At 44.3% G+C, this 23,977-nt stretch overlaps 1 protein-coding gene across 1 annotated transcript in view; it reads left to right on the top strand.

The window, feature by feature from the left end:
* Positions 1–23,977, top strand: part of LOC126126961 (cytochrome P450 4c3) — a gene marked incomplete at its 5' end in the record, with an annotated part of 305,398 nt that overhangs the window by 39,311 nt on the left and 242,110 nt on the right. The window contains 2 exons of the mRNA XM_049915143.1: positions 9,738–9,853; positions 18,105–18,199. Of these exons, the coding sequence (XP_049771100.1) occupies positions 9,738–9,853; positions 18,105–18,199 (211 nt within the window). The remainder of the gene's footprint in view (positions 1–9,737; positions 9,854–18,104; positions 18,200–23,977) is intronic.

The following is a 23,977-nucleotide window of genomic DNA, read 5'->3' as shown; positions in this document are numbered from 1 at the left end:
ATAATTCAAGCTGAATGGAAAACAATATTGGGATTCGCTGATGATTTTGCTATACTCAGTGAATGTGAAGAAGAATTACAGGATCTGTTCAATGGAATGAACAGCCCGAACATGGACTGAGAGTAAACCGAAGAAACAGGAAAGTAATGAGAAGTAGCGGAAATGAGAACAGCGAGAAACTTAACATAATAAATGGTGATCACGAAGTAGATGACGTTAAGGAAAGCTACTACCTAGGCAGCAAAATAACCCATGACGAATATAACAAGTATGGCATAAAAAACAGACTTATACTGGCAAAAAGGGCATTTCTGGCCAAGAGAAGTCTAATAGTATCAAACATAGGTCTTAATTAGAGTAAGAAATTTCCGAGAAAGAACATTTGGAGCACAGCATTGTACGATGATGAAACACTGACTGTGGGAAACACGGAACAGAAGAGAATCGAAGCATTTGAGATGTGGTGCTACAGAAGAATGTTGAAAATTAGGTGAACGGATAAGGTATGGAATGAGTAGGTTCTTCGCAAATTCCGCGAGGAAATGAATATATGAAAAAAACTTACAAGAAGAAGGTACAGGATGATACAACACTTGTTAAGACGTCAGGTATTGACTTCCATGGTACTAGAGAGAGCAATAAAGGGAAAAAACTGCAGGGGAAGACATCCATAAAATAATTGAAGACATAGGGTGCATGTGCACTCTGAGATGAAAAAGTTAGCACAGGAGAGGAATTCGTGGTGGGGCCGCGTCAAACCAGTCAGAAGATTGATGACTAAAAAAGAAAAGCTGCAAATAAATTTGCAAATTTGCACGTCTTCAGTGGTCCAGACAACACAGAATCTGGACAATAGCTGACTTGGGGTGCATTGTGATCCGACGAGTGGCAATTAAACTTCTTTTGAAATTATGCAAGTCGTCGAGTGCATGGACGACCTAATGAGTCAGTTAATACTCAATATGTGGAGGGTGTAGTACAGACGATGGTGGTTCTGTGATGTTTTTTGGAGTGTTTGTGAACCGAGACGTAAACCCACGCGTCCTGCCTATCATCAACACGAATCTTTCTTCTATATCATGATGGGTATTTTGTGGACACTCATGTCTTCCTAGTGACAACAATCGTGTTCATAGGTTTCACGAACACTCAGACACTCTATCGTACCTCGAGTCACCCACTAAATCACCCGATCTTAATCCCATATAAAATTATTATATTGGGTGTAACGTAGCAATCGACGTCACCACATCATGGTAGCTATACGGGATCTAGTCATCGATGTATAGCATCGGCTGGAGATGGCAGAACTGAAGATACTTTTAGACTCTCTTCCTCACCAAACTAGGGCTACTGTCAAAGTTAAAAGAAGTGTTACAGAACTTTAACGTGATGTCTTCAGGAAGCTGACCATTTTCTTTTGCCTGGTGTGCTTATTAACGTGAGGGATCATAAGATCTGTGGCAAAATGTTGTATTATTTTGATATTTAGAAGGCTTACTTTACTATTTGAAGATGTAATATCCTCGGAAAACTGCTTGAATTGGGCTTCCGAGGACGTACCTTTGCCCGCGCAAATTTAAATATCTAGTCAGCGATTGAACAAGAGACTGGCGTCACTTATGGTGCTGCTGCGTGTGAGACTCTTCGTTCGCAGAACTATTAACAGTACAACAGAGATAAATCGCGTCCACTGTCCTTTATTTGCAAGCTGCTTCCTTGTGTTCTAACACCATCTTCGCAACAACTGTCCGTCATTTGCTACTAAAATTATGGGCCTGGAAGAATGAGCAAAGGTTTTAGGTTCTCAACTAAGACATCTGTGTCTCTTTGTCCTGCCCTTCTTCCTTTCTTTTCCTGAACTGAGGATGAGGCATAGTGTTCTAAATACTTAAATTCTAATGTAACGGCAAAGTTTCTGGGTCTCACATTTGATTTTAAACTTCCTCGTTGCCACATCTTTGGGACCTGAAACCACGACTCAGAAACCTTTGAATGTTTTCAAGTAGTTGAAACAACTCAGTTTGAAGATACTGACTTTTGCTAAAATGAATCACTTTATTTTGCTACATCACCGTAATATCCCTATGCGTAAATAATAATTCGATACACAGCAATCATTTATTACGACATGAATGATTACGCATAAGGATGATAAGGCGATTGTTTCTGTTCCTGAGTATGATCTTTTACTATCGAAACTGGCAGAAAAACAGTTTAAAACCTGCGGAAAAAGAATATTTTACGAACAACGCAGTTCGTTGCCTCAGATACGGATAATAGCAATATTTATTTCCGTACGATCCGTTTCGGCAGCACGCTGCCATTTTCAGGTCACATCCCTTAAACTATTCTGTTTAAACGTTTTAGTATGAGGTGAATATATATTCCAATCTCTGCCATTAATATGATTAAACAGAAACATTAACATCACTACATTCCCACATTTCCATGTTTAAACTGGAGTTAAAGACAACTGTACAGGTAAGATACTTAAGTTGAACAGTACTATTATTACACTTAAATTACTCTACGATCGCTAGTAACACTAAACGAATATTATCCTCACAGTAACTACGGAAAAGGTTATATAATTAACGAAGTTTACTTGCACTAAAAGCATATGACCAAAAAATGAATGTTTTTATTCCACTAATCATAGAAAATACAGGGCTATTACAAATGAAGGAAGCGATTTCATAAATTCACTGTAGCTCCATTCATTGACATATGGTGAAGACACACTACAGATACGTAGAAAAACTCATAAAGTTTTGTTCGGCTGAAGCCGCACTTCAGGTTTCTGCCGTCAGAGCGCTCGAGAGCGCAGTGAGACAAAATGGCGACAGGAGCCGAGAAAGCGTATGTCGTGCTTGAAATGCACTCACATCAGTCATAACAGTGCAACGACACTTCAGGACGAAGTTCAACAAAGATCCACCAACTGCTAACTTCATTCGGCGATGGTATGCGCAGTTTAAAGCTCCTGGATGCCTCTGTAAGGGGAAATCAACGGGTCGGCCTGCAGTGAGCGAAGAAACGGTTGAACGCGTGCGGTCAAGTTTCACGCGTAGCCCCCTCATGCCACAACTGGAGACCGACAGCGCCGACTTCATCTTGCAACAGGATGGTGCTCCACCGCACTTCCATCATGATGTTCGGCATTTCTTAAACAGGAGATTGGAAAACCGATGGATCGGTCGTGGTGGAGATCATGATCAGCAATTCATGTCATAGCCTCCACGCTCTCCCGACTCAACCCCATGCGATTTCTTTCTGTGGGGTTATGTGAAAGATTCAGTGTTTAAACCTCCTCTACCGAGAAACGTGCCAGAACTGCGAACTCGCATCAACGATGCTTTCGAACTCACTGATGGGGACATGCTGCGCCGAGTGTGGGAGGAACTTGATTATCGGCTTGATGTCTGCCGAATCACTGAAGGGGCACATATCGAACATTTGTGAATGCCTAACTTTTTGAGTTTTTGTATGTGTGTGCAAAGCATTGTGAAAATATCTCAAATAATAAAGTTATTGTAGAGCTGTGAAATCACTTCAATCATTTGTAATAACCCTGTATTACATACATTGAACACATTCTTAAGCAAAGGAATTACGTGTTTATAATGTTACTGGATTATTGCTGTCTAGCTTGTCATTCAGTAACTTATTTCCACATTTTGTGCCATTTATGAAAATTTGAAGTTCTTCATATAAGTCCATTTCACAGCCTTTGTCTAGTCTACGAAAATGTTGAAGATCAATTTCAGTATCTCTGGAATGGGCGTTCAGTGTCATTAATGCACGTGGCTTCTGGTGATTTGGAGTAACTGTTAGTGTGGTATCTGTGAGCGAGCAAACTGTGGCGGGAGATTAGAGCGGCGGTTTCCCGCTGCAGAACACGTGGCTGGCGGTTGCTGCGGGGCCGTGGCGAGTGGATAGCGTGTACGCGGCGTTGGAAAAACCCGAGTGGACGCTCGGCAGCGGCGCGTATGGCCGTGTTTGCGCTCTTGGAGAAATTTATATGCCACAGAAAAATTGATAAAAACAAAACTAAGAGTGACACGGAGGTGCGAAACGGCACTCGCGGACAGAAAAATATGTATAGCTAAATTATCTAGACGCGCCGTAAAAATATGTAATATTTTAAAAGTTATTGTTGTCTAAAAAATTGTAAATTTATGAAAGTTCAAAAGCTAATAACTCAGCAATGCTTTGGTCGATTAATATGAACAAAGTGTCTACGGATGCGGCTAGTAAAGCTGCATCGAGCATTCGTAGCCGACTGAGCATAGTGTGTACCATTTTTGAATGAGAGGTCGGAATATGGGATTCGACTGAGAGAAACTGGTAATAAATAAATTTAAAGAGACGAAACTAGCGGCAGTATTCTAAAGTCTAAAGAGGTATTTTTATTTCTTTATTTATGTTAAGTATCAAAAATCCAGGAAAAGCAATATCACGCCACAAGAACATTATTTGTGGAAAAGCGGTGGCAGATACAGAAAACGGGACCTTAAATTGTTATTGGCCGGAAAATTTCCACATTTTTCAATATACCATATATGTTTTTGTATTTAGTTTTAGAATACTCGAAATATTTGTCAAACATTGCTTTGAGTTAAGCAGTCGTTTCGAGGGTGCATAGGACGGCCATCTTTCATGACTGGACAGTTGGTTCTAAGCGACGCCAAGAGCAGGACGTTCCGCGTATCTGGGGATAGTAGTGGGTTGGTAGCCACGTTCGAAAGCGATCACGTGGAGAGCAATATAGCGGTTTAGGACAGCAGACAAGAGTGCATTTTGTGAACTGTGAACAGACTGTCGACTGCCGTGATCGCGACATATGAATTTTATAGTGAAGTGTTGTAGCAACGGTTGTTAAAGAAGCCCCTCAGACTGCAGTTAAGTGTTTAGTGACGAAAAATAAACCACTTGTCCAAATTATAAGTCAACTTGAGTGACTCAATATTTTGAATTTTTAGCCGCAATACCTGCCAGCCTTGTTTTCTTACATTTTATTTCATCTTAAAAACTGAGTTTACGACAGGTGTGATGCGGCACCATATGACGAAAAACGTAGCCAAACATTAAGACCAGCCACATCCCTGGGCCGCTTTATTCGTGCCATAGCACGTGGGAGCTTGAGCCGAACTATTCAATGTGGAGTGCCCAGTACAGTCGTATATCGTCTACAGATTGTGATGCCTTGACAAAGTCGGCAACTCGCCTCGATACCACGCAAGATAGCGATGTCTCACTGCATACTGCAACAACGAATGGGAGTGCTGGCGGAGCAACACACTCTCTCCCAACTCCGCAGCGCCGCCGCACAGAGGCCAATACACAGCCGAGCAGAGGAACACACAGCCCACTTCGTGACCTCCGATCAAGCAGACAACATCGTTTACTTAGGAGACATGTGTTCCTCACGTCTTAGATTTAAGTCATTCTAAACTTTGTACTTCAGGAGAAGAGTTAATAAATGTGTACATCAAGTGATGCTTTAATATTCAAAGACGTTTGTAAATATTCGTTATATTTATGTGGTAATGGATTGCATAAACTTAAATAAATCTTTGTCATTCTTGTGATAAACTGAACTAATATTTCATATGTTGCAGTTCCACTCCATCATCTCCCAGAGCAATAAAAAAAATACCACAGTTATATCAGACGATTGTAGGTTCATCTGGTCATAAGAGTTAGTGCAATATTCCTACATGTTGTACGTTAAAGAGAAATTTTATTTAATTATTTGGCAGCTGCATTGGGCATTGTCTTGAAATGTATCAGTCACACTTAGTTCACAGCTGTATACAGGCTTCTTGCGATCTCATTTTGGTTATGGAAGCGTAGTCTGTCCTTACGCTAGAAAACAATACTTAACAATGTTACACGTTGTGCTTTGTGTGTGAATTAGGCTGGCCGTTGTGGCTATTAGGACCAGCCTCTGTGCTGAGGCTCCTGAACCACCTTGTAGTACTCGGCGGTGATTCCTCAAGGTGCAGCAAGTCTATAAAATTTAGTACCCTGCATACCATACCATTGATCACAAACCAGTCGTTAGCGAGCAATGAGAGTTTTTGACACCCTTGTGACGTATTGCCTTTAAAAACGGGTGTGGCTGATATTAGTGTTTTATGCCGAAGTTGCTCAGAATTACTTTTTTGATTTGATGAATTTTAAAAACAGTGTATCCTGTCTTCATTCAACATTTCCTTCTACTTCCCTGCATTTCACAAAGCCGCAGGATTTCAATGTGGTAGATGCTGACGATGCTAGGCAAGGGGACTCGGGGTGGCAACTCAATCATGTTTCCTGGCAATGTTCCCAGGATTCGCTTTCCAAAGAACTTTACCCGTGCAGGTCTGCAAGGTACGAAAACAAATGAGGCGTCATAATAATAAGAAATTTGTACTCTCTACCAGTTCCATTAGTGCTCTGTAAGTGATCAGCAGAGAAAGTTTCAGAAGAAACACATTACACACTTCTCCCATTTTAATAGCAGCAGCTAGGTATCAGGCCACATGGGAATCTTGTGAAACGGCCAAGCAGAAGTAGCAGCCAAACAGCTGTTCAGGGATCACAATTAGTCCACTCCTCCGATGACTGTCACCTGGCTGTTGAGTCAAAGAACCATATAGCTGAGGGAAGAATGGCTGGCAGTCCGGGGCAATAAACTTTAGTTTTATTCATTTTAAGGCCAATGATTGATTAGACATAGTTTCTGCTGTATTATTATCGATCGTTCTTTGCAGAACATCTCCCTTATATCACAATTTTTAAAACTGATATATATACAGGGTGTCACAGCTATCTTGTCCACCCAAAATATCTCTGGAACAATAACAGCTATTGGAAAACGAGTTTCACCGGTATCAATGTAGGGCTGGGGCCCATGAATGTACATATTTGGAAACATTGTGTTTTTTAACACAAACTTATGTTTTTTTAAATGGACCTCCTATATTTTTTCTTCAGTAATCCATAGCATGACAAAGCACATACACAATGGCGTTGATTGCATCGCAATATTCCCATTACATCCCGAGATATTGAGACGCGAAGTTGACGCTTGAAACACCCGACATGCGCTGCTAGCGCACGTCCTGAGGCTCAGGCGTGAACCCCATACTGCCCGTAATCGCAATGTGATTGACATGTGTAATCACACCTCCATACTTATCAAGAGGTCCGAAACGAATAATACGGTCTGCTGCCATCAACTCTCATAAGCACATAATGGTTTCCCTCTTGCACGTTTTACGTATCTACGAACACAATATGAACCAGTACCGATCGGTGTACACCCGTCAGGTTGTCTTATTTATCCTGCACACCCAAAATAAGATTTATCTAATGCGTTATATGACCCATTGTGCCTGTCGCGCAGGGCCTGGCTCTACCTAGTCAAGTGGCCAACGTAGTTCCCACTACTGCCACAGTTACCACTTCGCCTTGTTTATGAGTTGCGACCCATGCAAACTCCTGTACTCCACCACCCTCCGAACATCCCATTTGTTGTTGCTTTGGCGTGTAGTACACCGCTTGCCAGTGTAGTCGTGCATCAGAGTAATCTAGTGACGGCACGGAGGTAGTACACATTGTGAATAAACGTTGTGTTGTGGAACTTATACTGTACAGTATAATGTACACACATGAAGATATGGTAGAAATGCTGCTGGTCTATGGAGAATGTACGTTGACGGGAAATACGTTATGAGATTGCTTGTTTGTTGATAGTACTGTTAGCGAACATTATGAGCCGGCCGAAGTGGCCGTGCGGTTCTAGGCGCTGCAGTCTGGAACCGCGTGACCGCGCCGGTCGCAGGTTCGAATCCTGCCTCGGGCATGGATGTGTGTGATGTCCTTAGGTTAGTTAGGTTTAACTAGTTCTAAGTTCTAGGGGACTAATGCCCTTAGAAGTTGAGTCCCATAGTGCTCAGAGCCATTTGAACCATTTGAACATTATGATTATTAAGTTAATATGTCTGTTTTCTACCCTACCTGTACTATACCCTGTATGAATTTTACTATTACGAGTGAATGATTAACTGTCACTTGCGCTAGATCTATAGTAAAATAAAGTTTTAACGTTGAACGGCATTACCTGATTACGCATGTCACTCACATCGCGATTACGGGCAGTATGGGGTTCACGCCTGAGCCTCAGGACGTGCGCTAGCAGCGCATGTCGGGTGTTTCAAGCGTCAACTTCGCGTCTCAATATCTCGGGATGTAATGGGAATATTGCGATGCAATCAACGCCATTGTGTATGTGCTTTGTCATGCTATGGACTGCTGAAGAAAAAATATAGGAGGTCCAGTTAAAAAAACATAAGTTTGTGTTAAAAAACACATACGCTTTCGTTTTAGAATGTTTCCAAATATGTACATTCATGGGCCCCAGCCCTACATTGATACCGGTGAAAGTCGTTTTCCAATAGCTGTTATTATTTCAGAGATATTTTGGGTGGACAAGATAGCTGGGACACCCTATATATATATATATATATATATATATATATATATATATATATGTGTGTGTGTGTGTGTGTGTGTGTGTGTGTGGGCGCGCGAAAGGAGAGAGAGAACATATCCAGAGTAATTGAAAAGGTTGTACACAAATTGGTGGAGCTGATAGAGGAGTAGAAATACACCACCTTTCGAATAAGAAATTATGGCCTTGGAATTAACCGTGAGACATTACAAATCATTGAAATGTCAGTAATAACAGGGTTAATCAAAGCAAAGTTCAAAAAAATTAATGTACTGTTTCTATGTACCCTACGTGTCAGATCGAAAGAGAAGATCCAATTGCATTGCCACCTCGCTCTCATAACGTGATGCCTCTTGGTTTACCTACTTATTTATTTTTTATTTATTTGTCTATGTTTTGTGACAACACGTCAAGGCTTCGTGATCGTAACACCAGTTCCCCCCGAAGAAAATTTCTCACCAGGATACTTGCAGCGTCTGACAAGCCTCGTGCGATGCCTGGTGTGCACCAGGATTTTCTCCAGAGTTGTTTTGCCTTTTTGAACATTTACTGTAATGTACGACATTGTTACGTACATTATCTTCGTTGAACTTACTACCCATTGATTGACTAGCTGTTTCTGGCATTCCATAGCTTCCACTGGCTCAGAATTACTTCCAAGGCCATAGGTTCCTATTCCAAAGTTGTTATATTTCGATTCCTCTGTCAGCTCCTTCAATTTGTGCACAACCTTTTGAATCGCTGTATTTAGCTTTTAGAAAAACATATTTTATTCCTTACGAACTTTTGATTTTTATTATTTTTAACTACACATTTCTCGTAAGATTTTAATACATGAGGTAAAGACCTCCCTCTCATACACCCAAATATTAAGTATTATAACCGCCATTAACTTCTAATACAATGAGAAATCAGGTTAACATAGCCATATGTAATGTGCCAATTCGTGAAAGTACTCAGACATCTAGAACAGATGCTTTTGATTGATCGTATAACGGATTAGAGTTCTGTTTGTTGAGAATGGAATGTAATTATGCCACATTTCGGTCGTAAGATACGTACGAACCCAACTATTACTAGTGACAGCACTGCAACGTATTGACACAACTGGCTATTTGCTCGCTTCCCGTGAAGCCACGTCCCGCCTAACCCTTGGTCATCACTCTGAGAAACTTGCTGCGTGGGTGGTAGCAGCGTCCATTTGTTGACGGATGGAACGTCTGTCTGTCTGCAGAACTATTCGCCCGCCTGACGGGCACGACGAGGATGTGGGGCCAGAAGTCTGGAGTGAACAAGGCGTGGCACGGATCGCGGCCATATGTCCAGCTGTTCCAGCCAGAAGTGGTCGAGGTTAGAAGCTGCCAGCCAGGTGGAGGTGTTGTGTCGCGTGTGAACAGGTGTGGGTGGAGGTGGAGGTGGAGGACACTCTAACACTGACTCTGGTTCTGGAGCCGTGTGGCGGACGGTGGAAGACAATAAAACAAGACTCCTCTGTTGGTGACATTCCGCTTCCCAGCAAGTACCAAATGCTTGTGTCAGGACATAGATATTCCTGTTTGGAAGATGGCGAACCAAATGCAACGTCACTGCCAAGTTTTCTGTAATGCCATCCGATGCAACACTTCTTTACGATCCTTGGAGACCTCATAAAAGAAATCTTTTATGTACCCTGTCTATATTTGAGTGGATTCAGAGGACACAAGCAGTCACTGGTGAGATGAACAAGAAACGCTTCTGTCGAAAACAATATTGTCTATACAGCCAAAATTTAACATTTGAAATATGTGATCTTTTGTGTGCAAACAAGGAGCCATATTTTCAGAGTAGTATGCTCCAAAAAAGGAATTTATGAATATTTTTATCGTTTGGTGATGGCTCCATAATTCTAACAAATTGTTTAAAGAAAAGTCTTCTTAACAACTGTGTTGGTAGAAGGTGAAGGTCAATAACACAATACTGACCTCTTTCGTTTCTAATATTCCGCTTCTTAGCAACTGCAGTTCACTATGCTACGACGACTTTATTCCTGAGTAGATCGTGACAAATCAAATGCAACAGCTCTGTCATCTCTGGCGTAACATCATGTCACGTAGCATAGCATTTTATTATGATACTGGGAGATGTTACAAGGGAGGTTATCTATCTACACCGGCGATATTAAATGCATGTAGAGGACTCAAGCAATCACAAGTGAGACAATTTCCTCTCTTGTGCCAGTGTGAACAGTTCCTATTGACTGGCGATGACTCCATAAATCCAACAAGAACTAACACAAATTGATGGAAAGTGTTTTTTAGCAACTGTGTTGATTTTATTCCAAGACGAGAGCTGTTGGACCAAAACAGTATCTTTTTTCTGCAATGTGATTCTGTAATGGGCAAGCAGGAGACTAGCATTAGTTTCTGTTCCATCTTATACCACTATCTGTCTCAATATTTGCATGTACCTAAACTTTTCTATTACTGTATAACGAAGAAAATGCAAAATGTTTTTTAATTGTATGAGATAGGATTTCCCTTCAATCATTTTCCAACAAACACATTTTATGGTACAAACTAGAAGTCTGGTGCTTTTTCTTTCGCAGCTCATAAATGCCGTCTTACATGCAGCTCTTTCTGTACTTGACAGAAAAGTCTGAAATTAGTTGCCACAGTTAGGTGATTGGTCAAAATCTGTAAGCCATTGGATTCAACGGATGCTACCATTACACCTGTAGTGTATCTGAGAAGAAATTCAATAACATTTTTTCCATATGATTTAGCTTTAACAACTGCTTGAATTTAATGAATAAGAGTGATCGTAGAACATTTTACCTGATGCACTATTAGAGAGATACATACCAAAAAAAAACGTAAATATAATTTTTAACAACGGTCACCAATCGAGGCTCCCGAAGTCATCTTTTTTAAACAGATCTGAGGACTTAAGACAGTGTTTCATATGCCAGTAAGTATCTAGTCAGTGATTCTGCTACCGTAGTTCCTGATTTTTAACACGCGACCTCTGTTTCCTGAATGTTAATCCCTCCTGTTACGTTCTTCACTTTCTTATGACATTTCTATATGTCACTTCGCTATGGTACTCTTTCAGAGTGCAATTAGAAGTAACTTAATTTCGCGATTGCTGCAGCGTCTTGTTCTGGTCTTTTTGAGGTGATGAACATTTCAACCTTTCCGCTACTGGACACCTTTTCCCTATACAACGTAACTTTCTCTAAAATAGGAGAAAATGTTAGTAGCTGCAATTCTGAGCTTACACTACATACATAAGCAGAACGAAGACGAAATAGGTCGTTCATTAAGTTCTTTTTCTTTTTGAGGTAATATTTCTAGAGCAATTGCATCTTATTCTTTGTTTTACGTTAGTTAAATACACTCCTGACCAACTGAATTAGTCATACCTGCTGTGCTGGAGAGGGAGTGATCATGGTGCCACGGAGAATGTAGTTTTTTAATTTACTTGTCAGAAGCCTATTTTTTACTGTACACTCAGCCACTCGCCATTCCAGAGCTGGACAACAACCAGTGAACAATTGTACCACCAAGAACGACCTAGGTGTCGTGGAGTACCAAAGTCCTTGAAAACGGTCTAATGATGGAGATCTGTCACCTGGACTAATGAGTGACGGCACGCGTTCGTACGCACCCATGGTTTGGCACTACGTGAGGGCAGGCAACCCGCCTGCAGCTACATCTACACTGATTACCCAGAACATTATGACCACCGACCTACTACCGATAACAGCGTCACCTGGCGAGGAATGACTGCTAGTCAGAAACATGCAAGGTGCATGCAGTATCAATCAGCGCGCTGCCCATGTTTGGAATGGGGAAGGCGCGCGATCTATCTGAGTTTGACCGAGGGCAGATTGTGATGGCTCCAAAGCTCGGCACGAGCGTTTCGGAAATTGCAGGACGTGTCGATGCTTCGAGGAGAGCTGTGGTGAGCGTTTTCAATACAGGGCGAAACCAAGCTGAAAACACGTCCAGACGTCATGGGGTTGGGCGGCCAACCCTCACTACAGATATCGGATGTCGTAGGCTGGGCAGACTGATAAAACAGGACAGGCGGCAAACTGTAGCGGAACTAACATCAGACATTACTGCTGGGCAGAATACAAGTGTGACTGACCACACAGTGCACCAAACACCCCTAACGATGGGCTTCCGCGACCGACGACACGTGCTTATGCCAATGTTAACACCACCACATCGGCAAAAAATGTTCAAATGGCTCTGAGCACTATGGGACTTAACATCTTAGGTCATCAGTCCCCTAGAACTTAGAACTACTTAAACCTAACTAACCTAAGGACATCACACACATCCATGCCCGAGGCAGGATTCGAACCTGCGACCGTAGCAGTCCCGCGGTTCCGGACTGAAGCGCCTAGAACCGCACGGCCACCGCGGCCGGCACCACATCGGCAACTCCGATTGAAATGGGCACGTGACCATCGGTACTGGATGTTGGCACTGTGGCAGATCATTGCAAGGACTGATGAATCCCGATACCTTCTTCATCACGGCCAACGAGTATTGCACACTGGTTGCGTATCGCGTACACCCCTTCATGACGAACATGTTTCCCGATGGGAGTGGCACTTTTCAGCAAAATAATGCGCCATGTTACAAGGCCAGGAGTGTCATAGGGTGGTTCGAGGAACATAGTGGTGAGCTCCAATTGATGCACTGGCCCCCAAGTCGCCAGATCTGAACACGATCGAACACATCTCGGATGTGATTGAACGTGACGTCAGAGCTCATAACACTCCTCCATGGAATTTACGGGAATTGTTTCGTGTGCGCAGAAGTGGTGCCGACTCGCTCCAGAGACCTCCCAAGGCATCATCGCTTCCATACCATGATGTGTCGCCCGTGTTACCCATGCCAAAGGTGGAATACCGGCTATTAGTTAACTGGTAATTTGGAAATTTTTGGTAAGTTCTGTGGGACCAAACTGCTGAGGTCATCGGTCCCTAGGCTTACACACTATTTAACGTAACTTAAACTAACTTACACTAAGGACAACAGACACACATCTATGCCCAAGGAAGGACTCGACCCTCCGACGGGAGGGGGGGGGGTGGAGGGGAGAGCCGCGCGAACCGTGGCGATGCCCCCTAGACCGCACGGCTACCCCGCGTGGCAGTTAGCTGGTGATATGTTCTAGGTGATCAGTGTACATCTACATATCTTCCCGGGAATCCACTATAAAGTAGATGGCTGAGGGTACATCTTACAAATATTATTTATTTAATGTTCCGCGTACTGAGCGGAGGAAAGCTGTCTGTATGATTCTGTATGCAACTGAATCTGTCGTATCTTATCCCCGTAATCATTACGCAAGGCATGTAACAGCATAGAAATCGGAATCAGATTATCTAAATTTTCGCAGGAGTTACGTCGTCTTTCTTCCAAGGATTCACATTTAAGTTCCTCGAGAATTTCCTTCATATTTCGTATGGGTTATACCAACCTGTTACGGTTATAGCAGCACGTTTCTGAATTCGTTCAAAGTCTGCCTTCATGTCCACTCGATAAGGACATCTAACAATGGAACAAAACTATAGAATAGGCCGCCCCAGCTCAGTGGATCCCAATCTGGTGATAATTACCCCCTGAGAGGTTAAATGAAACTTTCTGAGGAGTAAAAACAAAATGAGCTTGACTACGTTTCAGTCGTGAAACTAAATTATTTTTAGTAGATCATTATCAGTATCGTAATTCTGTAAGACTCTAATATTGACTATATGAGTTATCAATAATTGTTTATTATTACCCACATTAAAACGTTTAGTACGAGACACTGTGCCCTGGAGATTACAGTTCTCCACGCAGTTCACCCACTACACACGTACTTTGTGCATTGTTCCATCCACCGATGACGGTAAAAGTATTATTATTATTACTATTGGTGTGGTCAGATACAAAGCATTAACAGACTTAAGTGTATCAGTTAGAAGTAAGAATCAAGTAATCGAGTGATTTACAAACAGCTTAGTGCCCACATTTTAATTTGGTTGATTTTAAATGGGGATGTAGGTAAAGTAAGTGCCGCTAGGGAGAGGGGTAGTTTAGGGGAAGCATTTTTCGTAACAAATGTTCTCCCCTCTGTGTCTATCGTTATCTTTCTTATCTGAGCAGTAGTTGTAGATAGCACTCATAATGCACCAGGGAATGCTTCATCATTCGTTCATTCTCACACAACCATACACTCACACACACACACACACACACACACACACAAGTACCCAAACACAACACAAGGAAAAGAAATGTGACACTCGATATTTATAGATGTGATATCATGATAGCAATGAAAATAAAAAAATTAAAAACAACTGAATAGATTTGGAGCACGATTTATGACGTGCAAATATTAAAAAAAATGTAAGGTAGACATGTGCAGAACCAATTGTCTCGTTGATTCATTAGTTCGTGATTTAAAAAAGACACCCACAAAAACTAAATATCATTCATCTTTCATCTTTTCAAAAATAAAAGTGTACAAAGAAATTTTTTTTCATTTTTAAGTCTATTAAACTGCTGATGCTGGTAATGGTGGGAGCAGTGGCGGAGGGGCGGGGGATGGAGGTACTAATATCTGATTGCACTCAGATGTAATGGTCTAAGAAAGGTTGGGAACCACTGCTCTAGCCTCTTGTCTGCGATCCACTTTACAGAATTACACTTTTCCAGAACCTAACAGATCAGTCTCCTATTCGCATGATTTTATGTGCTTAAGGCGTTCACCGCTATTCTTGTAATCAAGTACTATCTGGTTCTTTTCTTATAAACCTTATATAACGTTTATTCGCATTTAAAGAGGCAGGTAGTGAAAGTGTTGCCGTTTTTGGAATGTTTACATGATATGAAATGGAGAAGAAGGTGCGTTTCAAAGGCTAACAGGACAGGTTTCCACACTCTAATGTGCGTCCGTTTGTTTACTTGCAACATCCCACAAGCGACCTGATTCTTCGATGCACCTTCACCCCACCCTTCTCCCAATAGATACTGAAATGTTGCAGAATACTTCCAGGAACTTCCTACAAGCGTTGAGGGATTGAGGGTACCACCCAACAGGTCGCATTACCTTAATCATATTGGCCATATGTGCTATGCCAACGAAAGAGATGTATGCACCTTGTATCAAAAGCCAACCAAACTCTGTAAGTCGTGTGCAGCGGATAAGTAATCATGGATCAAAATTCTTGCACACCCTGAAGTGTTGCCTTCACAACCAGGACAAAAGTGATGCTGTTCACTACAAGGTAGGTGTCAGGAAGGTGTCATGTATTTAGTTGCTCTTGAGTTTGAGAGCCTAATTTCGAAATAGAGAAAGATTAAATTAGTTGAGGACACATAATAGTGCAAGGCACCTAATAGTTCAGGGCTTTCAGCGCACAGTTCGAACAGCCGTCACTAGTCGGAGCTGTAGTCGCCGAAATATCGAAGATGGCGACGGTGAGAAATTTAAGAAATGCAAGATGGTGGTGGTTGGAATTTCAAAAAGTGTAAGACGGCGAAAGTAGCTGTCTTGCTAACTTAAAAATGGTGGGAAATAGAAAGAAAATATCCAAGATCAGGGAACTAGCCCAGTTGTGATTTTTAGTACCCCTGACATTACGATCTCCATACTTTTTAACATTATTCCAATTTACATAATTTAGGTAAAGCTTACATATTTTGATAAATGTCACAAATCGTCTGTATACTTCTGAACATGGCACGCAATTCACATGATTCGCATACTTTACAACATGGCAACATCTTGTATTATATTGTCAGATCGGTTACAATGCACAGCTGCTTTAGTTCCGCCATCTTGGATTTTTTAAGTTTCCCGCTAACTTAGCAGAACTGGGCTAGCTCTGCCAATTTCCATTTAAAAATTTTCTGGCATTGTCAATTTGCGTTTTTCAGTTTCTCGTGCAAGTATTCTGGAATTGTTTGGTGACTGCAGCGCAGACTATGGCGACTGCATCTACACTCCTGGAAATTGAAATAAGAACACCGTGAATTCATTGTCCCAGGAAGGGGAAACTTTATTGACACATTCCTGGGGTCAGATACATCACATGATCACACTGACAGAACCACAGGCACATAGACACAGGCAACAGAGCATGCACAATGTCGGCACTAGTACAGTGTATATCCACCTTTCGCAGCAATGCAGGCTGCTATTCTCCCATGGAGACGATCGTAGAGATGCTGGATGTAGTCCTGTGGAACGGCTTGCCATGCCATTTCCACCTGGCGCCTCAGTTGGACCACCGTTCGTGCTGGACGTGCAGACCGCGTGAGACGACGCTTCATCCAGTCCCAAACATGCTCAATGGGGGACAGATCCGGAGATCTTGCTGGCCAGGGTAGTTGACTTACACCTTCTAGAGCACGTTGGGTGGCATGGGATACATGCGGACGTGCATTGTCCTGTTGGAACAGCAAGTTCCCTTGCCGGTCTAGGAATGGTAGAACGATGGGTTCGATGACGGTTTGGATGTACCGTGCACTATTCAGTGTCCCCTCGACGATCACCAGTGGTGTACGGCCAGTGTAGGAGATCGCTCCCCACACTATGATGCCGGGTGTTGGCCCTGTGTGCCTCGGTCGTATGCAGTCCTGATTGTGGCGCTCACCTGCATGGCGCCAAACACGCATACGACCGTCATTGGCACCAAGGCAGAAGCGACTCTCATCGCTGAAGACGACACGTCTCCATTCGTCCCTCCATTCACGCCTGTCGCGACACCACTGGAGGCGGGCTGCACGATGTTGGGGCGTGAGCGGAAGACGGCCTAACGGTGTGCGGGACCGTAGCCCAGCTTCATGGAGACGGTTGCGAATGGTCCTCGCCGATACCCCAGGAGCAACAGTGTCCCTAATTTGCTGGGAAGTGGCGGTGCGGTCCCCTACGGCACTGCGTAGGATCCTACGGTCTTGGCGTGCATCCGTGCGTCGCTGCGGTCCGGTCCCAGGTCGACGGGCACGTGCACCTTCCGCCGACCACTGGCGACAACATCGATGTACTGTGGAGACCTCACGCCCCACGTGTTGAGCAATTCGGCGGTACGTCCACCCGGCCTCCCGCATGCCCACTATACGCCCTCGCTCAAAGTCCGTCAACTGCACATACGGTTCACGTCCACGCTGTCGCGGCGTGCTACCAGTGTTAAAGACTGCGATGGAGCTCCGTATGCCACGGCAAACTGGCTGACACTGTCGGCGGCGGTGCACAAATGCTGCGCAGCTAGCGCCATTCGACGGCCAACACCGCGGTTCCTGGTGTGTCCGCTGTGCCGTGCGTGTGATCATTGCTTGTACAGCCCTCTCGCAGTGTCCGGAGCAAGTATGGTGGGTCTGACACACCGGTGTCAATGTGTTCTTTTTTCCATTTCCAGGAGTGTATTTGTACTGGACGCCCTGGAGCCATTCTACCTATAACTAATCTCAAAAGTCGGTTACTAAACTTAAAGGTCAATAACACATGGACAATCTGGTGCAAAACTAATGGGCTATTTGCAAAGAACTGAGTGTGAGAAAAGTTGCCCCAGTACCAGCTGACAGAGAAACATGAGTGTCTTTCGTGTTGGCAGCCCATCCTGAACAGCAACAAGCACATCGAGAAGAGCGGAGACTACGTGTACCTGCAGCCTTGGCTCGGGACTGGTCTGCTCACCAGCGGAGGTAAGTTCTGCTCTACACATCCTAATGTCTACTCTCTCTCACACATACGTTCACACATAGTGCAGATTTTGTTGGATTAGTTTAGATCTCATGGTCATTCGGGAGGACGACGGTTCAATCCCGCGTCCGGCCATCCTGATTTAGGTTTTCCGTGATTTCCCTAAATCGATCCAGGCATATGCCGGGATGGTACCTTTGAAAGGGCACGGCCGACATCCTTCCCTAATCCGATGAGACCGATGACCTCGCTGTTTGGTCTCTTCCCCCCAACAAACAACAACAACAACTCATGGTCATTGATTGTAACTTATCAAATACCACTAAAAACGTAGCTCGGTCATTACATGGGTAGCTGTTAGTTTCTTGATCGAAGAGTTTTAGAATGTTTCTCACTAATCATTTCTTTCCACTCAGCTAATGGTTTGTGTATGTGAGAAATGTCAAGCTGCACCATGATTCGAAGACCATATGAAATTTTGGATTCCCTTGTAAGCAACTATAGTTGACCGGAATGAGATTTTCACTCTGCAGCGCAGTGTGCGCTGATATGAAAATTCCTGGAGGGTTAAAACTGTGTGACGGACCGAGACTCGAACTCGGAACCTTTGCCTTTGGCGAGCAACTGCTCAACCATCTGAGCTACCCAAGCACGACTCACGCCCCCTCCTCACAGCTTTACTTCAGCCAGCTTTGCTTCCGCCAGGTCCCGAGTTCAGGTCTCGGTCCGACACACAGTTTTAATCTGCCAGGAAGTTTCAGCTATAGTTGAGTCGGCATGATTTCCCTGACAGTTCAAAATGGCTCTGAGCACTATGGGACTCAACTTCAGAGGTCACCAGTCCCCGAGTACTTAGAACTACTTAAACCTAACTAACCTAAGGACATCACACACATCCATGCCCGAGGCAGGATTCGAACCTGCGACCGTAGCGGTCTCGCGGTTCCAGACTGTAGCGCCCAGAACCGCACGGCCACTCCGGCCGGCTCCCTGACAGTTGCAGTGGGCTAGGAGCGGCAGCTTCACAACTCTATTTTGTAAACGTATCTACGGCAACACCTCAGTGTTGTCACAGCTCTGTAGATGGGTACTGTTTTCGCCTCCAGCCGTTAGCAGTTCACAGTTGAAAGCGTGCAACAGCGCTGCTATCTGTCGGTAATCTTACGCCGTCTCGACTGTGGGTATGTCAAGTTTTAGAAAAAGCTATCGCACACCACCTAGGAAAAGACCATGTCTAGTAAATAACTGCAGAATTTAAAACATATTTTGGGATCAGGAAGCTTTAATTCGATCTTAGTCATTCACTTTCACACCCCCGCGTGTCACTTGGCATTCAATAAAACGGTATTAATGTAGTTGTAGGGTCAGAATTCACCAAGAGCCGAAATATACCTGTCATTGAGACGATCAAAACATTTAAAATAAACCACATATCCATCGATGGTGTTGTAAAGGTTATGAACGTCTCAGGGAGACCTCTGCTGCAGAGGAAAAATTCGCTCTGGAAGGCTCTGAACGTGAAGCTTACGTTTTTCTGATTTTCTGGAAGTGGATACGAGCTCATTTCTGATAAATGTGTGAACTACGTTTGTGACAGTAATTAGCTAAAATTTTGTAACTGCCGTAAAACAAAGTGAAATTAACGAGCGACGTGGAGCATTGCTTAATACACGACATTAATATTTCCAAGGAGGAGGTTCGAATTCCCGTCTCACCATACTCATTTCAGTTTACTGTCGGTTCCATAAACCACTTCAGGTGGAGATTGGTTTGGTTTCTTAAAAGGCCAAGACGTTCTTCTCCCACCAATGTCCAGATGAACAAGAGCTCTCCAATGACCTCACCAAAGCCGGAACACTTTAATCTCTTTTACCTTTTTACATCTCTCTGTGTGAAACGATATCTGCCTGCGGACAAATTAAGGTCTATGATCCATAGATTGGTGGACATTTCTGCGACCAGTCTTACCATCGTTTCGAGTAGTAAGAGTTCTTTTTATTCCTTGGTTCACTAGAAAGATCTTTCGCGTGCTCTTAAGTAATGATTGAGGGTCTTTAACGTAACTGCTAGGCCGTGTGGCCGTGCGGTTCTAGGCGCTACAGTCTGGAACCGCGTGACCGCTACGGTCGCAGGTTCGAATCCTGCCTGGATGTGTGTGATGTCCTTAGGTTAGTTAGGTATAAGTAGTTCTCAGTTCTAGGGGACTGATGACCATAGATGTTACGTCCCATAGTGCTCAGAGCCATTTGAACCATTTCGTAACTGCTAGGTTTTAAATTTATATTGCCTGTTGAAGTAAATCCGAAAGCGCACTGTTTGAAGACTATGCCTTGTCTTACACAAAATTCTGACCTATGATTCTGCGATCTGATGCAGTATGATATAGATAATTTCCTAGGCAGTTAACAGTTATTTTATCGGCGTTGCAACTTATAATGGGCGAAGCAAAACGAAAACTGTGATCAAATGAACATGTGCAATCAGTTGCATCCCAGGAGTATACGAGGGTTGGAACTTTAATAGTTGAAACTAATTATTCACCGCTCGTACAAAATAAATACGTGTTTCAAAGTTTTACTTACCTTCAAAGTAGTCACCAGCATTGTGTACAGCCCGTTGCCAACGATGTGGAAGTTGTGGGATACTCTTAGCAGTGCCAGTTGTGTTGACAGTTCAAGCGGCGAGGTCTATTGCCCGACGAATTTTTAACAGTTCTGATGCGATTGCCGTGAAGTGTTTCCTTCAGTTTAGAAATCGAGTTGAACTCACGAGGGCTTAAGTCAGGGGAGTGCAGTAGGTGGTATAGCACTTAGCAGCCCCATCAGTCAAACAAATAAGTAACATCTTTCACGTTACGTGCCTGAGCATCACCCTGCAAAATGACGGTCAGGTCCTGCAGAAAATGTCATCACTTCTGTCTCTATGCTGTTAATTTTTGGAATTCTGCCCACGACCAGCTTAGAGACAGAAGTGATGACAATTTCTGCAGGACCTGACCATCATTTTGCAGGGTAATGCTCAGGCACGTACAGTGAAAAATGTTACTGATTTGTTTGACTGATGGGGCTGCTAAGTGCTGTACCACCTACTGCACTCCCCTTACTTAAGCCCTCGTAACTTCAACTCGATTTCTAAACTGAAGGAAACACTTCACGGCATTCGCATCAGAACTGCTACAAATTCGTCTGCGCCGCTCGAACTGTCAACACAACTGGCACTGCTAAGAGTATCCTACGACTTCCGCATCGCTGGCAACGGGCTATACACAACGCTGGTGACTACTTTGAAGCTCAGTAAAACTTTGAAACACGTATCTATTTTGTTCGCGCTGTAAATAAACAGTTGCCACTATTAAAGTTCCAACCCTCGTATTTCCTGCAAGCAAGCCAAACCTGCATGTTACCTGTTTTGTTGCCAGAAGAGCCAACACCATGTTACTAGAGGAGGCCGAAATGCACGCGTTTTAGCTCACGCAGGCTGGCGTGAGGAGGGAAGAACTACACTAACGTGAGGTTTGATACTTAACTTTAATCCATTAATGATGAACGTCGCTCTTGACGGTACATGATTCACAATATTATCTGTTCAGGATACATAGTAACTGAATATGGCGCCTTGCTAGGTCATAGCAAATGACGTAGCTGAAGGCTTTGCTAAACTATCGTCTCTGCAAATGAGAGCGGATGCAAGTAGTGAACCATCGGTAGCAAAGTCGGCTGTATAACTGGGCCGAGTGCTAGGGAGTCTCTCTAGACCTGCCGTGTGGCGGCGCTCGGTCTGCCATCACTGATAGTGGCGACACGCGGGTCCGACGTATACTAACGGACCGCGGCCGATTTAAAGGCTACCCCCTAGCAAGTGTGGTGTCTGGCGGTGACACCACATTACCATCTCACCATACGGCAACTCTGCAACCTGAGGCACTCGAACGACGCAAGTCCTACTTGAACCGGAGCACTTGACTTCCGGTGTACTTCAAAGATTATCCAAACCTGACGAAACTTTTGTAACCAATCTACATTCAGAAGAGCATTTGTTCAGTGTGTCTGTAATCACCATTATGTAAAGGAACTAAAACGTGAAAAGTCGCAAACTGAAATATCAAAGTGATAAAGTAACAGCTTTCGAGCTCTATGTTAAATAATATATGACAGAGTCCCATATCGTTGTTGCAGAATTTTAGAACATGTTTTTTGCTCGAGTATCATGTCGTTTTTGGAAACCCAGAAACTACTATGTAGGAATCAACATGGATTCCGGAAACAGCGATCGTGTGAGACCCAACTCGCTTTATTTGTTCATGAGACCCGGAAAATATTAAATACAGGCTCCCAGGTAGATGCTATTTTTCTTGACGTCCGGAAGGCGTTCGATACAGTTCCGCACTGTCGCCTGATAAACAAAGTAAGAGCCTACGGAATATCAGACCAGCTGTGTGGCTGGATTGAAGAGTTTTTAGCAAACAGAACACAGCATGTTGTTATCAATGGAGAGACGTCTACAGACGTTAAAGTAACCTCTGGCGTGCCACAGGGGAGTGTTATGGGACCATTGCTTTTCACAATATATACACTCCTGGAAATGGAAAAAAGAACACATTGACACCGGTGTGTCAGATCCACCATACTTGCTCCGGACACTGCGAGAGGGCTGTACAAGCAATGATCACACGCACGGCACAACGGACACACCAGGAACCGCGGTGTTGGCCGTCGAATGGCGCTAGCTGCGCAGCATTTGTGCACCGCCGCCGTCAGTGTCAGCCAGTTTGCCGTGGCATACGGAGCTCCATCGCAGTCTTTAACACTGGTAGCATGCCGCGACAGCGTGGACGTGAACCGTATGTGCAGTTGACGGACTTTGAGCGAGGGCGCATAGTGGGCATGCGGGAGGCCGGGTGGACGTACCGCCGAATTGCTCAACACGTGGGGCGTGAGGTCTCCACAGTACATCGATGTTGTCGCCAGTGGTCGGCGGAAGGTGCACGTGCCCGTCGACCTGGGACCGGACCGCAGCGACGCACGGATGCACGCCAAGACCGTAGGATCCTACGCAGTGCCGTAGGGGACCGCACCGCCACTTCCCAGCAAATTAGGGACACTGTTGCTCCTGGGGTATCGGCGAGGACCATTCGCAACCGTCTCCATGAAGCTGGGCTAAGGTCCCGCACACCGTTAGGCCGTCTTCCGCTCACGCCCCAACATCGTGCAGCCCGCCTCCAGTGGTGTCGCGACAGGCGTGAATGGAGGGACGAATGGAGACGTGTCGTCTTCAGCGATGAGAGTCGCTTCTGCCTTGGTGCCAATGATGGTCGTATGCGTGTTTGGCGCCGTGCAGGTGAGCGCCACAATCAGGACTGCATACGACCGAGGCACACAGGGCCAACACCCGGCATCATGGTGTGGGGAGCGATCTCCTACACTGGCCGTACACCACTGGTGATCGTCGAGGGGACACTGAATAGTGCACGGTACATCCAAACCGTCATCGAACCCATCGTTCTACCATTCCTAGACCGGCAAGGGAACTTGCTGTTCCAACAGGACAATGCACGTCCGCATGTATCCCGTGCCACCCAACGTGCTCTAGAAGGTGTAAGTCAACTACCCTGGCCAGCAAGATCTCCGGATCTGTCCCCCATTGAGCATGTTTGGGACTGGATGAAGCGTCGTCTCACGCGGTCTGCACGTCCAGCACGAACGCTGGTCCAACTGAGGCGCCAGGTGGAAATGGCATGGCAAGCCGTTCCACAGGACTACATCCAGCATCTGTACGATCGTCTCC

This window comes from Schistocerca cancellata, chromosome 1 (genome assembly GCF_023864275.1).
Source record: "Schistocerca cancellata isolate TAMUIC-IGC-003103 chromosome 1, iqSchCanc2.1, whole genome shotgun sequence".
Lineage (NCBI taxonomy): Eukaryota > Metazoa > Arthropoda > Insecta > Orthoptera > Acrididae > Schistocerca > Schistocerca cancellata.
Note: the sequence above shows the minus strand (reverse complement) of the source record. Positions and strands in the feature narration are given on the sequence as shown.